General features: G+C 46.4%; 1 protein-coding gene across 2 annotated transcripts in view; it reads left to right on the top strand.

The window, feature by feature from the left end:
• Positions 1–14,895, top strand: part of ANKFY1 (ankyrin repeat and FYVE domain containing 1) — a 54,096-nt gene that overhangs the window by 15,506 nt on the left and 23,695 nt on the right. For both annotated transcript variants that reach the window (XM_025362951.1, XM_025362950.1), the window contains exons 5-8: positions 4,673–4,877; positions 6,875–6,943; positions 7,165–7,364; positions 11,820–11,917. In XM_025362951.1, coding sequence (XP_025218736.1) covers positions 4,673–4,877; positions 6,875–6,943; positions 7,165–7,364; positions 11,820–11,917 — 572 coding nt within the window. The remainder of the gene's footprint in view (positions 1–4,672; positions 4,878–6,874; positions 6,944–7,164; positions 7,365–11,819; positions 11,918–14,895) is intronic.

Below are 14,895 nucleotides of genomic sequence, written 5' to 3'. Positions count from 1 at the left end.
GTTCACGCTACAGAGTAGGGCCCTCTGTGTATATGTATAAATGGATAGCAAAGGCCTGACCTAGCCTAGCCCCCAATATGCATGTTACCTGCTCCCTGCAGTGCTTTACTGCATCTGTACTATAAAATCTAAGCTTTGATACTGGTAGATTTTACCCCTCTGCACCCCTTACCCCACCCAAAACGGGAGCAGAAGAATGAAAATATTTCAAGAGAAGGGACTTACTGGAAAATTGTTAAGTTACCTGAAGTCATAATTCATTCAAATAAGAGCCTTTCTGGTAAAGTAGAACCCAATAGCCCTAACCAGTCAGTACATTTTCTTCCCAAATGTTTCCCCAGGGTCTGTTTTATGTAAGACAGTGTGAATACCAAAAAAAAAAAAAAAAAAAAATCAGACACGGGCCAATCCAGCATCTGAGGAACGAGTCAGCATCTGAGGCCCCCTGGCTGCCCCAGTGCCAGAGCCCACATTCTGTAGCAAGATAGTCCCTCAGAAGAAAGCATAGAGCAGATGGGAAGTATTGAAAAACAGACAATCGGCCTGGGTGCAGTGGCTCACGCCTGTAATCCCAGCACTTTGGGTGGCCAAGGTGGGAGGATCACTTGAGGCCAGGAGTTTGAGTACAGCCTGGGCAACATAGTGAGACCTCATCTCTACAAAAAATATTTTAAAATGAGCCAGGCAGGGTGGCATGCGCCTGTACCCCTAGCTACTTGGGAGGCTGAGGCAGGAGGATTGCTTGAGGCTGGGAGGCTGAGGCTGCAGTAAGCCATGATGGCACCACTGCATTACAGCTTGACCAACAGAGTGAGACCCTATCTCAGAAAACCAAAAGCCAAAACAAAAGCAGATGATTTTCTAATTTCATACCCACTGAGAACCAGATGAAACCTGTATATTCAAATGAAAATGTGCACAGGAATACCAGCAACAGACTTGAGAGAGCGTTACCACTCCTGAAACTCCATTTCAGATGTTCATACTGTAGATGTGTAGTCAAAGGAGATGAAATGATACCATAAGATATGAAAAGAAAACTTTGGAAGAGAGAAAATCATCGTCTCAGGTTGTGATTCAAAGGGGTCTGCACTCACAATTCTAACAATTAGGAACCAAAGTGTCCTGATGCAAAGACAAAAGCAGATCACCATTGCCTGTGATTCATACATTAAATAAGTTCCAAGGCAGCCTCAACAATCCAGCATTCATCCCGAGATCACCCACACATTTAAGGAGTATAGTCAACTCTCATGGGACCAGCAAATCAAACTCTGGGATGTTGTTCCGCATGTTGGGGATCATCCAGCTGAAGAAGGATGTGATTTGCAAGAAATTCGTCCTGTAGACCTTGGTGAAATGGAGACGGAATCTGCAGAAAGTACCTCTGAATCCAGGCTCTTGGGTTAACTTGCTGTCACTCATCAGAGTTACACATGGGGACTTCAAGTTGCAAATTGCAGATGAGTTTGATTTGGAAGATGTTTAACTGAATCCTTGAAAGACTTTCCAGGCCAGGCGCTGTGGCTCACACCTGTAATCCCAACACTTTGGGAGGCTGAGGTGGGCGGATTGCTTGAGCCCAGAAGGTCAAGACCAGCTTGGGCAACAGTGGCAAAACCCATCTCTACCAAAACCACAAAAAAGCTGAGTATGTTGGCGTGCACCTGTAGCCCCAGCTACTCAGGACGCTGAGCTGGGAGGATTCCCTGAGCCCTGCAAGTCAAGGCTGCAGTGAGCCGTGATGATGCCACCGCACTTCAGCCTGGGTGACAGAGTGAGACCATGTCTCAAACAAAACAAAACAAAAAAATCCCCAAAACCCAAGTTTCCTGGTATGAGCTCATGGGTGCCACCTGGAGGCTACTGAGAGCAATTGCTTTCACCCAAGAAGGCGTGATGCCCCAAGCCTTGGTAACAGTTTTCTGTTCCATGTGTTATGATGCTTTGCTATTCTTGCCTTACTTTCTTAAGAAACATAAATTTCATATATATGTAGTGTGTTTGCATGTTTTAAGTTTTACATATAACTAAATCCAAGGAAGACTGAACTTTTAATCTTACAACAAATTTAATTGCTTAATCCATGTCATCCTCCAAGTGAACTTGACAAGTATACTTTAACTGGTTTTTCACAAGTATTTTTATTTTTATTTTTATTTTTTTTTGAGATGGAGTCTCGCTCTGTCGCCCAGGCTGGAGTGCAGTGGCGCGATCTCGGCTCACTGCAAGCTCCGCCTCCCGGGCGGACGCCATTCTCCTGCCTCAGCCTCCCGAGTAGCTGGGACTACAGGCGCCCACCACCTCGCCCGGCTAATTTTTTGTATTTTTAGTAGAGACGGGGTTTCACCGTGTTAGCCAGGATGGTCTCGATCTCCTGACCTTGTGATCCACCCGCCTCAGCCTCCCAAAGTGCTGGGATTACAGGCGTGAGCCACCGTGCCCGGCACAAGTATTTTTAACACTAAATGGCCACTTGTCAGATTGCTTAGTTCTGAGTTTAACCATGTATTTGTAGAACCAATCTAGGGTCAATTTCTCTTTACTAGTGTCTGACAAAGTATTTTCACAAATGTATACTGCTAACATCTTCATCTTAATTCTTGGCCTTTTGTCAACATGTCAAGGTAGTTTTTTTCACTTCTACAGAGCATAAATAGTCAAAGATGGTAAATGAAGATATTAAAATTAATGGATTTTGGCCAGGCACAGTGGCTCATGCCTGTAATCCCAGCACTTTGGGAGGCTGAGACAGGTGGATCCCTTCAGCCCAGGGGTTGGAGACCAGCCTGGGCAACATGGTGAACCCCCATCTCTACTAAAAATATAAAAAATAAGCCAGGCATGGTGGCATGCGTGCCTGTAGTCTCAGCTATTCAGGAGACTGAGGTAGGAGAATCCCCTGAGCCAAGAAGTTGAGTCTGCAGCGAGCCATAATCATGCCAGTGCACCAGCCTGGGTGATGGGAATGAGACTTTGTCTCAAAAAATAAGAAGAATGGATTTTCTGTGAGTTATTCAGGCTTTGTTGAGTCAGGATCTCTCTCTGTCACCAAGGCTAGGGTGCAACGGCACAGTCATGGCCCACTGCAGTCTCGAACTCTTGGGCTCAAGCGATCCTCCCGCCTCGGCCTTCCAAAGCGCTGGGATGTTCCTCAGTGTTGATTTGATATCTGTAAATAGTCCTAGGTAGACTCTGTAATACCTCCGGAGTTAAGTCAGCAGAAGGGATTTAGAAAGAAATTTTGTTTCCACAACAAGGTTATTTACCATGTGAAATTTTTGTAAATAGTAATGTGTACAGATACTCTGTTCAAATGTTTCATTGTAAACTTCTTGTTAAGTCAGTTACGTGTATATAATGAAATTATAAAACTAAAAAGAGGCAGGGCGCAGTGGCTCACATCTGTAATCCCGGCACTCTGGGAGGCTGAGACAGGTGGTTTGCCTGAGCTCAGGAGTTTGAGACCAGCCTGTACATCATGGTGAAACCCCATTCCTACTAAAATACAAAAAATTAGCCAGGTGTGGTGGCACGTGCCTATAGTCCCAGCTACTTGGGAGGCTGAGACATGAGAATTGCTTCAACTTCGGAGGCGGAAGTTGCAGTGAGCGGAGATTGTGCCACTGCACTCCAGCAAGGCTCCGTCTGGAAAAAAAAAAAAAAAATCTAAAAAGGAAAGAAATTTTATAATAATAAAACAGACTTGGGATTACTCTGAGTAGGAACTTGTATGCAAGTACAGCGGAAACAGACGTGGGATTACTCTGAGTAGAACCTGTATGCGAGTACAGCGGAAACAGACACGGGATTGCTCTGAGTAGAACCTGTATGCAGGTACAGCGGAAACAGACACGGGATTGCTCTGAGTAGAACCTGTATGCAGGTACAGTGGAAACAGACACGGGATTGCTCTGAGTAGAACCTGTATGCAGGTACAGCAGAATGGGGGTAGTGTTGCTTAGTTAGGTACCAGCTGTGGTCAAGAAATGAGAAAGAGAGAGGGAGAGAGAGAAATTGTGTGGGGAGGGATCCTGGAAACCCTTTTCAGAGATGACCAAAAGAGGCCTTTGAAGAATAGAAGCCTAGTATTCTTTTTTTTTTGAGATGGAGTTTTGCTCTTGTTGCCCAGGCTGAAGTGCAATAGTGCGGTCTCAGCTCACTGCAACCTCCGCCCACTGGGTTCAAGCGTATCTCGTGTCTCAGCCTCCCGAGTAGCTGGGATTACAGGCAGGCACCACCACGCCTGGCTAATTTTGTATTTGTAGTAGAGACGGGGTTTCTCTATGTTGGTCAGGCTGGTCTCGAACTCCCGACCTCAGGTGATCCGCCCGTCTCGGCCTCCCAAAGCGCTGGGACTACAGGCTTGAGCCACTGCGCCCGGCCCAGCCTAGTATTCTTAAACAGTGAAAGGATACTGAGGTGAGGAGGCACGACCAGTGATAACAGGTACCAAAAATTGAGCACAGCCTTTTGAATTCGTCTGTAACTCCATGATCTCAATGATGAGTTTCCACTTACAGATGCCCCAAGAGGTTCCTTCAGACACATCTAGTTATTGCTCTCTTTTGTCTGCAGTCATTTTCTGCTGCCTCTGGAGGAAGCACTGGCCAGAACACTTTGCCCTGAGTGTTGTCCTGTGTTACTGTTTCTTCTTTTATTTCTTTTCAAGGCGATCTCTTTGCTGCCACTTTCCTCATTAAGAATGGGGCCTTGGTCAATGCCGCTACACTGGGTGCCCAGGAGACACCACTGCACCTTGTGGCCTTGTACAGTTCAAAGAAACACTCAGCAGATGTGATGTCTGAGATGGCGCAGATTGCAGAGGCCCTTCTGCAGGCTGGTGCCAACCCCAACATGCAGGACAGCAAGGGGAGGTAAGCTGGGGAGCAGACCCCGTGCCCTTAGCACTGTTCTCGGAAGATTATCTTACGGTAGCAGGTCACCGGCATACGGGGAGTTCATGTTCTGTAGTTTGGCATCATTCAGTCTGATTTTTATTAAAGTCACAGACATTGATGTATAGTAGTAGTGTCACTACTAAAACCAGAGGCATTTGGGGAAAACATTTCCGTCCTGGGTAACTGAAGTCATCGAGGGTTTTTTTGTTATTGTTTGTTTGTTTGTTTTTAATTGTGTCAGCATCTCACTCTGTCGCCCAGGCTGGAGCGCAGTGGTGTGATCTTGGCTCACTCTAGCCTCCACCTCCTGGGCACAGGTGATCCTCCCACCTCAGCCTCCTGAGTAGGTGGGACTACAGGCATGCGCCACCCCACCTGGCTGATTGTTGTATTTTGGTGGAGACAGGGTTTTGCCATGTTGTGCAGGCTGGCCTCGAACTCCTGGGCTCAAGCGATCTTCCCACCTCAGTCTCCCAGAGTGCTGGGATTACAGGCGTGTGCCAGTCTTCGAGCTTTTAAGCAATTTGTATCTTCATGTTTGAAGGAACCAGAGTGGTCGTCTAGTCCAGGGCCTCCAAGGGAACCTTCTAGCGTTTCTTAGAGTTCAAACTATCCAAGTTTGAAGAACTATCCAAGCAACCAGACAATCTGTTTTATTTCTGTGAGGTCTAATTGTTAGAAAATTCTAATTGTTAAACCCAATTTTACCTTCTTGTAAACACTCCCACTTTATCTGCACAGCTTGCTACCTTTGTCCGTAGCACAGCCTGTTGCATATTTAACAATAATTACTGTGTTCATTTTGCCCATTTCCAGAAATACTTAATTGGGGATTCCTTGTGGTTTAGGATCTGGGAAAAGGCTGCTTGTCTCGGGACAGTGGTGTGAGGCTGTGAAGGACGGTTAAGTCACCTGAATCGCTGACCACAGTTGGGACCCGCGTGTCCTTAGAACAACTCAGTATTTTATACCTTTGAAAACCCTCTCAAAAAAGGAAAGATTTTTTGTAAAGTTTGGTCGTCAGATAGGAAAATGGACTTGTGTGATAGGGAAGGTACACAAATAAGATGTAGCTTCATGAAATCTCAATATCATGTGATAATTACCTTATTTCCTAAAATAATTGCATCCATGTCCCTGCTGTTGATGCTTTTATTTTTTTCCTCCAACGGCAGTAAACTTGCAGTGTGTGTGTGTGTATGTGTGTGTGTGGTAGGTACAGCCTTGAGCCCTGACTCACAATGTGTGTGTGTGTGTGTGTGTGTGTGTGTGTGTGGTACGTGCAGCCTTGGGCCCTGACTCACAGTGTGTGTGTGTGTATGTGTGTGTGTGTGGAGGGGGTAGGTGCGGCCTTGAGCCCTGACTCGCTGTGTGTGTGCGTGTGTGTGTGTGTGTGTGTGTGTGTCTGTGGTAGGTGCAGCCTTGAGCCCTGACTCACAATGTGTGTGTTGTGTGTGTGTGTGTGTGTGTGTGTGTGGTAGTTCCACAGTGCCAGTCTCCTGCAGGGCTCCCGAGTGCTAAATGAAAGCAGTGAAAAGAGGTTAAATGCAGCTTTCATCAGTTCTCTCCTGTTGCTGCGCTGAGTGTGTTTGAGAAGAACAGAAAATTATGGGGGAAGTTTCTTTTCCGAATTGATGGAGAAGAGATGAGGGAAAATCTGCACACCTGTGGCAGAAACTGCTGTTTTTGAGAAAATCATGTCTATGCCTTCAGGAGGGGGTCAGGATTGAGTTGGGGAGTATTTGAGATCGCTTCCTTGAGCTGATTCTTGTCCATTTTGGCCACTGAATAATGGTCACATATAAGCAGATCCATTTTCAGGTTTTGATCCTGGGTCATGGTTTTAGAAGCCTTGTAGAAATGTGGAATTTCTTGTGGGTGGGGACTCTGCCTGGGATTCGGGGTGCCTCTTGCTGTGAATCGTCCTGGACAGGCCTGTCCTGAATTGACCCTTCTTCTTTTTGGTCCTGCAGGACTCCTTTGCACGTGTCCATCATGGCCAGGAATGAACATGTGTTCAGTCAGCTGCTGCAGTGCAAACAGTACGTAGGGAGACATGCACAAGTGAGAAGACGGGTTGGAGGGGGGTTGTGAGTGAAAAATCATTCTTCTGAAACACCTTTAGTGTCGCATTTATTAAGAAGTTAAAGTGAGCTAAAAAATGTGTCGTTGAAAAAGGATAAAGAGAAAGAACGAGGTCGTTGTCAGTCTAGAGTGTCTCAGAAAGATTGTAGGTGCTGTTGACATTGCTTCTGCTTTTCAGACTAGATTTAGAACTCAAAGACCACGAGGGCAGCACGGCTCTGTGGCTCGCAGTGCAGCATATCACGGTGTCTTCTGACCAGTCTGTGAACCCCTTCGAAGATGTCCCCGTGGTAAATGGGACTTCATTTGATGAGAACAGCTTTGCAGCCAGACTCATCCAGCGCGGCAGCCACACGGACGCACCTGACACGGCGACAGGTAAAGGACATGCCACCCGAAGGGGCGATGCTGGGGTCTGCAGGTGCCGGGAAATGGCGTGTAAATGCTTTCACCCCAGATTTAGAAATTGAACGGCATACTATGAGGATAATGGTTTTGTACTTAATTTTAAATACAGTAAAAGCCTGTGCTTTTAAAAATCCTGTGCTTCAAACATCAAGTCCCTGAAACTGAAACTTCCATTTGTTTAATGTGGTGACTCCCAGACTCTTTGGACTCAGCATTCCTTTGACCGTCTTAAAAATGGTACCAGAGAGCTTTTGTTTAGTTGGGTTATAACTTCAGTATTTACCATCTTAGACTACACTTTGAGAACCACTGTTTTAATGTATTTCCTTGATCTGACTAAATAAAATACAGCGATATTTTAGGGAGAGGGATTCCGTGTAATTCAGTATTGAGTACTAGCAAAAAATGTAGGAAACATGGGTAGGTGTCACTCACAGGAAGAGTTGACCAAAAAAAAAAAAAAAAAAAAAGATGGATATTAAAACAGCCCTTTCCCTAAAGAAGTTAATAATTGAAGGTCGGCCAGGTGCGGTGGCTTATGCCTGTAATCCCAGCACTTTGGGAGGCTGAGGCTGGCGGATCACCTGAGGTCAGGAGTTCGAGACCAGCCTGGCCAACATGGTGAAACCCCGTCTCTACTAAAAATGCAAAAATTAGCTGGGTGTGGTGGCGGGCGCCTGTAATCCCAGCTACTCAGGAGGCTGAGGGAGGAGAATTGCTTGAACCTGGGAGGTAGAGGTTGCAGTGAGCCACGTGTCACTGCACTCCAGCCTGGGCAACAGAGCGAGACTCTGTCTCAAAAATCAATCAATCAATCAATCAAAAATTTAAAAATATTTAAAGGTCAAATGAAATCACCACTCTAGGTGATACAAAAGCTCAAGTACTACAGGAGAAATAATACAGGAAGAACTGTGAGTGTTTTATACAGGACAGATAATACAGGGAGAACTGTGAGTGTTTTAGGCGGGACAGATAATACAGGAAGAACTGTGAGTGTTTTAGACGGGACAGATAATACAGGGAGGACTGTGAGTGTTTTAGGCTGAAGACTTCTGGAAACCAAATTATTACTAATTCCTTTTAATTTGCAAATATATTGGTGATTGCTATGATTTTACTGATTACTAATTTAATCCTATCAGCATTTGGCATATAAGAGATTGGTCCTTTGACATTTAAGAATCGAGTGGTGGCTCATGCCTGTACCCTGAGCTACCCAGGAGGCTGATGTGGGAGGATTGCTTGAGGCCAGGAGTTGGAGGCTGCAGTGAGCTATGGTCACTCCACTGTACTGCAGCCTGGGTGACAGAGCAAGATCCTCTCTCTTAAAAAACAAACAAAAAACAGGCTTGAATGTTAGACTCTTACAGAACTAGTTTTTTGGTTGGTTTTTTTTTTTTGAGATGGAGTCTCGCTGGGTCACCCTGGCTGGAGTGCAGTGGTGTGATCTCGGTTCACTACAAGCTCTGCCTCCTGGGTTCACGTCATTCTCCTGCCACAGCCTCCCCAGCAGTTGGGACTACAGGCGCATGTCGCCATACCCGGCTAATTTTTGTATTTTTAGTAGAGATGGGGTTTCACTGTGTTAACCAGGTTGGTCTCGGTCTCCTGACCTTGTGATCCTCCCACCTCGGCCTCCTGAAGTGCTGGGATTACAGGTGTGAGCCACCGCGCCCGGCCAGAACTAGTTTTTATAAAAGTCTGACGTGTGCTTGAAAATAATATGCACTCTGGCTGGGCGCAGTGTAATCCCAGCACTTTGGGAGGCCGAGACGGGCGGATCACGAGGTCAGGAGATCAAGACCATCCTGGCTAACACGGTGAAACCCCGTCTCTACTTTAAAAATATACAAAAAACTAGCCGGGCGAAGTGGCAGGCGCCTGTAGTCCCAGCTACTCGGGAAGCTGAGGCAGGAGAATGGCGTGAACCTGGGAGGCGGAGCTTGTAGTGAGCTGAGATCCGGCCACTGCACTCCAGCCTGGGCGACGGAGCAAGACTCCATCTCAAAAAAAAAAAAAAAAAAAAAAGGAAAAGAAAATAATATGCATTCTTTAATTGTAGGATGCAGCATTCTCTATGTGCATTAAATCAAGCTTGTTCATTATGCTGTTCAAATCTTACATATTCTTATTAACTTTTGGACTGCTTGATCTGTCAGTTTCTGAGAGGTATATTAAAATTTTTCATTGGTTATGGTTTTGTCCATTTTTCTTGCTGGTTCTGTCACTTTTACATTATATACTTTGTTTTAATTGTTAAATCTAGACAGGCTCAGGATTGTTTTTTCTATTAATATGTTTCATTTTTCATTTTACGTGTAATCTTAGTCCACTAAGATATTTTAATTTTTTTTTAATTTAAAGTTTTTAAAATTTTTAAATTTTTTTTTTTGAATTTTAAGGTTAGTCAGGTGAAGCAGTGGGAGTGAAGAAGGAACAAAGAAATCTGTAACTGGTTTTGATGAGTTGTAAACGTCACTGCACCCGGACCAGCCAATTCGTCCACTCGCTTTTAACGGTTCAGTGATGTTTGCGCGATCACGGGTTATCTTTGTTCTGTTGGGAGGTGTAGAGTTTAAGTCTTGGGTACAGGGGAATGACTGCAGGCGTGAACATGGGGTCCACATTCGGAGTCTCCAGATTAGAGCAGCCATCAACTAGGAGTCGGATAAGGAAAAACGTGGTATGAAAGCTAAGTAGTACTTTGTCCCATTTCTGTTTGTTTGTTTGTTTATTTTGAGACAGAGTCTCACTCTGTCACCCAGGCTGGAGCGCGGTGGGACTGTCTCGGCTCACTGAAACCTCTGCCTCCCGGGTTCAAGTGATTCTCCTGCCTCAGCCTCCCGAGTAGCTGAGGTTACAGGCATACGCCACCAGGCCTGGCACATTTTTACGTTTTTAGTAGAGACAGGGTTTCACCATGTTGGCCAAGCTGGTCTCGAACTCCTGACCTCAAATGATCCACCCACCTCAGACTCCCAAAGTTCTGGGATTACAGGCAGTGAGCTACTGTGCCTGGCTGTCACAGTTCTTTATCTTGTTTTTAGTCCTGGTGTTTAGTTTATTTAGAATTTCAAATAGTATTGCTGTTGACATGAGAGAGTTTGTTCATTTTTGGAAATGGATTTTAAAAGGCTGAGAAACACTGTTTTAGGGCTAAAATCATTTAGAGAGAAAAAGAAGGAAAAAAACCTCATTTTTTTCTTTCCAAGGTTTTTATTTAGAAAAGAGTGACACTGCTAAGGAAAATATTTCTAAGCCAAGAACAAACACATTTAAAGCATTAGGAATAAAACTGAAGTATTTATATTTAAGGGGCATTTTCTAATAGAACTTAAAGTGTTTTCAAAATGGTCATCCAGCCGAGTGGTTTTCAGCCTGGCACAATCCTGCCTTTACTGCCTGAGAACATTTGTCAACATCTGTAGACTTTTTTTTTTTTCTTTGAGACAGAGTCTTGTTCTGTTGTCCAGGGTGGAGAGCAGTGGTGCAATCTCAGCTCACTGTAACCTCTGCCTCCTGGGTTCAAGCGATTCCCATGTCTCAGCCTCCCAAGTAGCTGGGATTACAGGTGTGCACCACCACGCCTGGCTAGTTTTGTATTTTTAGTAGAGACAGGTTTTCACCATGTTAGCCGGGCTGATCTCAAACCGCTGGCACCAAGTGATCCACCTGCCTTGGCCTCCGAAAGTGCTGGGATGACAGTTTTGAGGCACCACATGTGGCCAACATCTGTAGACATTTCTAATTGTCTTAAGTTCAGAGGATGCTGCTGAACATTGTACCCACAACAAAGAATTTATCCTGTCCAAAATGTCAGTGGCACCACCGTTGAGAAACCTTGCTCTAAGCCAACCTCAGCAAGGAGACAGAAGTTCTGCAGTCCTGGGCAGTGGCCAGTGGGAATCCCATGGAGGAACTGGGTGTTCCAGCCTGGGCGTTCCCTGTCCTCTGTGTCCACACACACAGTACCTATGTGGGTGCTCCAGCCTGGGGCGTTCCCCAGCCTCTGTGTCCACACACACAGTACCTCTGTGGGTACCCCATCCCGGGGCGTTCCCCAGCCTCTGTGTCCACACACACAGTACCTATGTGGGTGCTTCAGCCCAGGGCGTTCTCTATCCTCTGTGTCCACACACACAGTACCTATGTGGGTGCTCCAGCCCAGGGCGTTCCCTCTCCTCTGTGTCCACACACACAGTACCTATGTGGGTGCTTCAGCCCGGGGCGTTCCCTAGGGTCTGTATCCACATGCAGAAAGTACCTTTGTGGACTTAAATGATACTTACTGTCTGGTGCGGACCTACTGTCTGGTGAGGGCTTGCCAGTCCCAGGGTGGCGGAAAGAGCAGGTGTTGTGCAGTGTGCAGCGTGCCCGCATTTCGATGCAAACAGAAGAATCAGCATGCCCGTTTTCTTCTAGGAAACTGTTTACTGCAGCGGGCAGCTGGAGCAGGAAACGAGGCAGCAGCTCTTTTCCTGGCAACCAACGGTGCCCATGTCAACCACAGAAACAAGTGGGTAAGTGTGACCGGACAGCTGGAGAAAATGGTGTTGATCTATGGAAGAAATGGCACTGGTGGATATGTAGGAAAAAGGGGAATAGGTGTTTTTTTTTCAGTTTTTATCAGAATAATACATGCATATGGTTAAAAAGCCAGAGTGAAACAGATTATGTTTCCTCAAATATTGGTTGATTGATTAATTTAGCAAAACCATTTCCTAAGCATTTGCTTAGGAAACAGTGCTTGTTCGGGTTATCAGGCCCTGAACTAGATACCATGGACTTTAATAGAGGTTAATAAACGCATGCACAAACCTACCATTTGCTTGGGTTTTCCTATGTGGATTGTCTTTTATGAGTCTATATCGCACGCTAACAAGGCAGAATGTATGGTGTTATGAATAAAAGTGTTACCTTTGGGGTTGGACGTTACCGAGTTTACCAGCTTTCCCATTTCCTTCCTATGCAGTCTTTTTTTTTTTTTTTTTTTTTGAGACAGAGTTTTGCTCTCGTTGCCCAGGGCAGAGTGCAATGGTGCAATCTCGGCTCATCACAACCTCCGCCTCCCAGGTTCAAGCAATTCTCCTGCCTCAGCCTCCAGAATAGCTGGGATTACAGGGATGCGCCATCATGCCCGGCTAAGTTTTGTTTGTTTGTTTGTTTTTTCAGTAGAGATGGGGTTTCTCCATGTTGGTCAGGCTGGTCTCGAACTCACAACCTCAGGTGATTCGCCCACCTCGGCCTCCCAAAGTACTGGTATCACGGGCATGAGCCACTGCGCCCAGGCCTATGTGGTCTTAATTTTAAGTTTCCTCATCTATAAAATGAGGTTAATACTGATTTCATAGGGTGTGATTAAGATGAAAGTAAATGATATAATTAAGTGCTTATTAGTATAATAACTGAGACATTAGGTACTATTTGGTAGTTATTTTTACTTTATTATTTTCAGACCGGAAGGATATGCTTGTCTTCAAGATCACATTTATTTTACGGTCACTTTGTGCTAGCAGCTTTAAGGCTATTACCCCTTTTAATGTTCACAGTGGACCTGGAAGCAGCATGTATTATTAGGATTGAAGAAGCCTTTCCCACATCAGTCTCTCGGAGTCAACGACCTTGGGGTTCTGGGAGGTTAGGTGGCTTATAAATAATACCTGTGTGGATGCTCCAGCCTGGGGCGTTCCCCAGCCTCTGTCCACACGCACAGTACCTATGTACTATTATAAATAATGAGGTGTCCGTATTAAGACTCCGGCACAAGGCTGTCCAGATGCACACTGTCTCGACAGCACTGGGCAAGGCAGTCAACAGTGAGCTCGGTATCTGAGCCAGACCAGCATATCTTGGTACAGGAGAGAGGGCAGTGCCATCCTTTCAAAACACTGCTGACTCCGCTGTGTGTCTGCACATAGCCAGCTCTCCAGCTAGAGTGACGGCATGGCCCAGCGCCCACTGCTGCTTATTCTGGGCTCAACATCACAGCATCTCGTGCCCTCTCACCTTCTCCATGCCTCTGCTCTTGCCACTATGTGTCACTGTCTCTTTCTTTTCCTCCTGCATCATTAGCTTTGCCCACTATTCATTTCTAATAGCATAGAGACATGCTGTACTATCTCCTAACTTAAAATCCTCTGCCGGGCACGGTGGCTCACACGTGTTATCCCAGCACTTTGGGAGGCTGAGGCGGGCGGATCATCTGAGGTCAGGACTTCGAGACCAGCCTGGCCAACATGGTGAGACCCTCATCTCTACTAAAAATACAAAAATTAGCTGGACGTGGTGGCGGGGGCCTGTAGTCCCAGTTACTCAGGAAGCTGAGGCAGAAGAATCGCTTGAACCTGGGAGGTGGAGGTTGCAGTGAGTGGAGACCGCGCCGTTGCACTGCAGCCTGGGCAAAAGAGTAAGATTTTGCCTTGGAAAACAAAACAAAACAAAACAAAAGAACCTCCCTTAGGCCCACATTGTCTACCCGCTGTTGCTCCTTCTCTGAATACCCTTCATAGCAAAACTAGGTCAAACCCAAACCGTAGAGACACGGGAGGCCTAACTTGAAAGCCGTGGAGAGCAGCACTGCAGAAGGGCCTGGAACACTGGCTTGCGGTGTGTGGGCTTTATCCTGTGGGGACAGAAGAGCCATTGGAGGGTTTTGGGCAGACAAGTAGTACGATTCTTCTGGAGCTGAGAAAGCTGCCTGAGATGGCTGGCATGGTGGGTGTGCCGTGGAGCCCAGGCTGGAGCCAAGTGGGAATCACCTTGACAAGCGGTGACCTGTGCTGTCCTCTCACGCTGCATTGGGATCCAAAGGAACAGGTTCCACAGGAATTGCAGAGTCAGTCTACCACACGCGTGCTTCAGGCTCCCAGGAGCGAGGGCGGGAGAACCGTTCCAGCTGCTGCAGTGCAGGGATGGCGTGTGGAATTCGGGGACTCGGAGGGGCCGCTTGGGAGGGCGGTGGGGATAAAAGGGGGATGCTGGGCGCAGTGTACCCTGCTCAGGTGGTGGGTGCGCTAACATCTAAGAAATCTCCACTCAAGAACTTATCTGTGGAACCAGAAACCACCGGTACCCCAAAGACACCAAAGTATGAACTTAAAAAAACAATTACTGTGGCAAAGCCGTGAGAAAAGAGGAAGCTGGCCAGGAGGAGGAACCTGAGTAGGGGGAGTAAATTCCACTGTGTTTCTGAATTTCTCAACATTTAGGTAGGGATATCTAACAGGCTGTGGGAAAATAAGATGCAAAAATGGGGCTGGAGGCCTGGGTTTGACAGTCTCCTGCTTGTAGATAATGGCAGAAGCCGTGGAGTAGATCAGCACACCCAGTGAGAATGTGTAGGAAGAAGGTCTGGAACAGGAGACAGCCCTGAGGAAGGGGAGGGGGAGAGAAGGAGGAAGAGGAAGAGGAAATACTTGGGAGGGCTCACACTACAATTATGGTTCCCCTGTATGGGGAGGATTTGGGTGGGAAGCGCGCGCTCTGGGTCAAGGCGTAA

This window comes from Theropithecus gelada, chromosome 16 (genome assembly GCF_003255815.1).
Source record: "Theropithecus gelada isolate Dixy chromosome 16, Tgel_1.0, whole genome shotgun sequence".
NCBI classification, from domain to species: Eukaryota; Metazoa; Chordata; class Mammalia; order Primates; family Cercopithecidae; genus Theropithecus; species Theropithecus gelada.
This window is presented reverse-complemented; position numbering and strand designations above follow the sequence as displayed.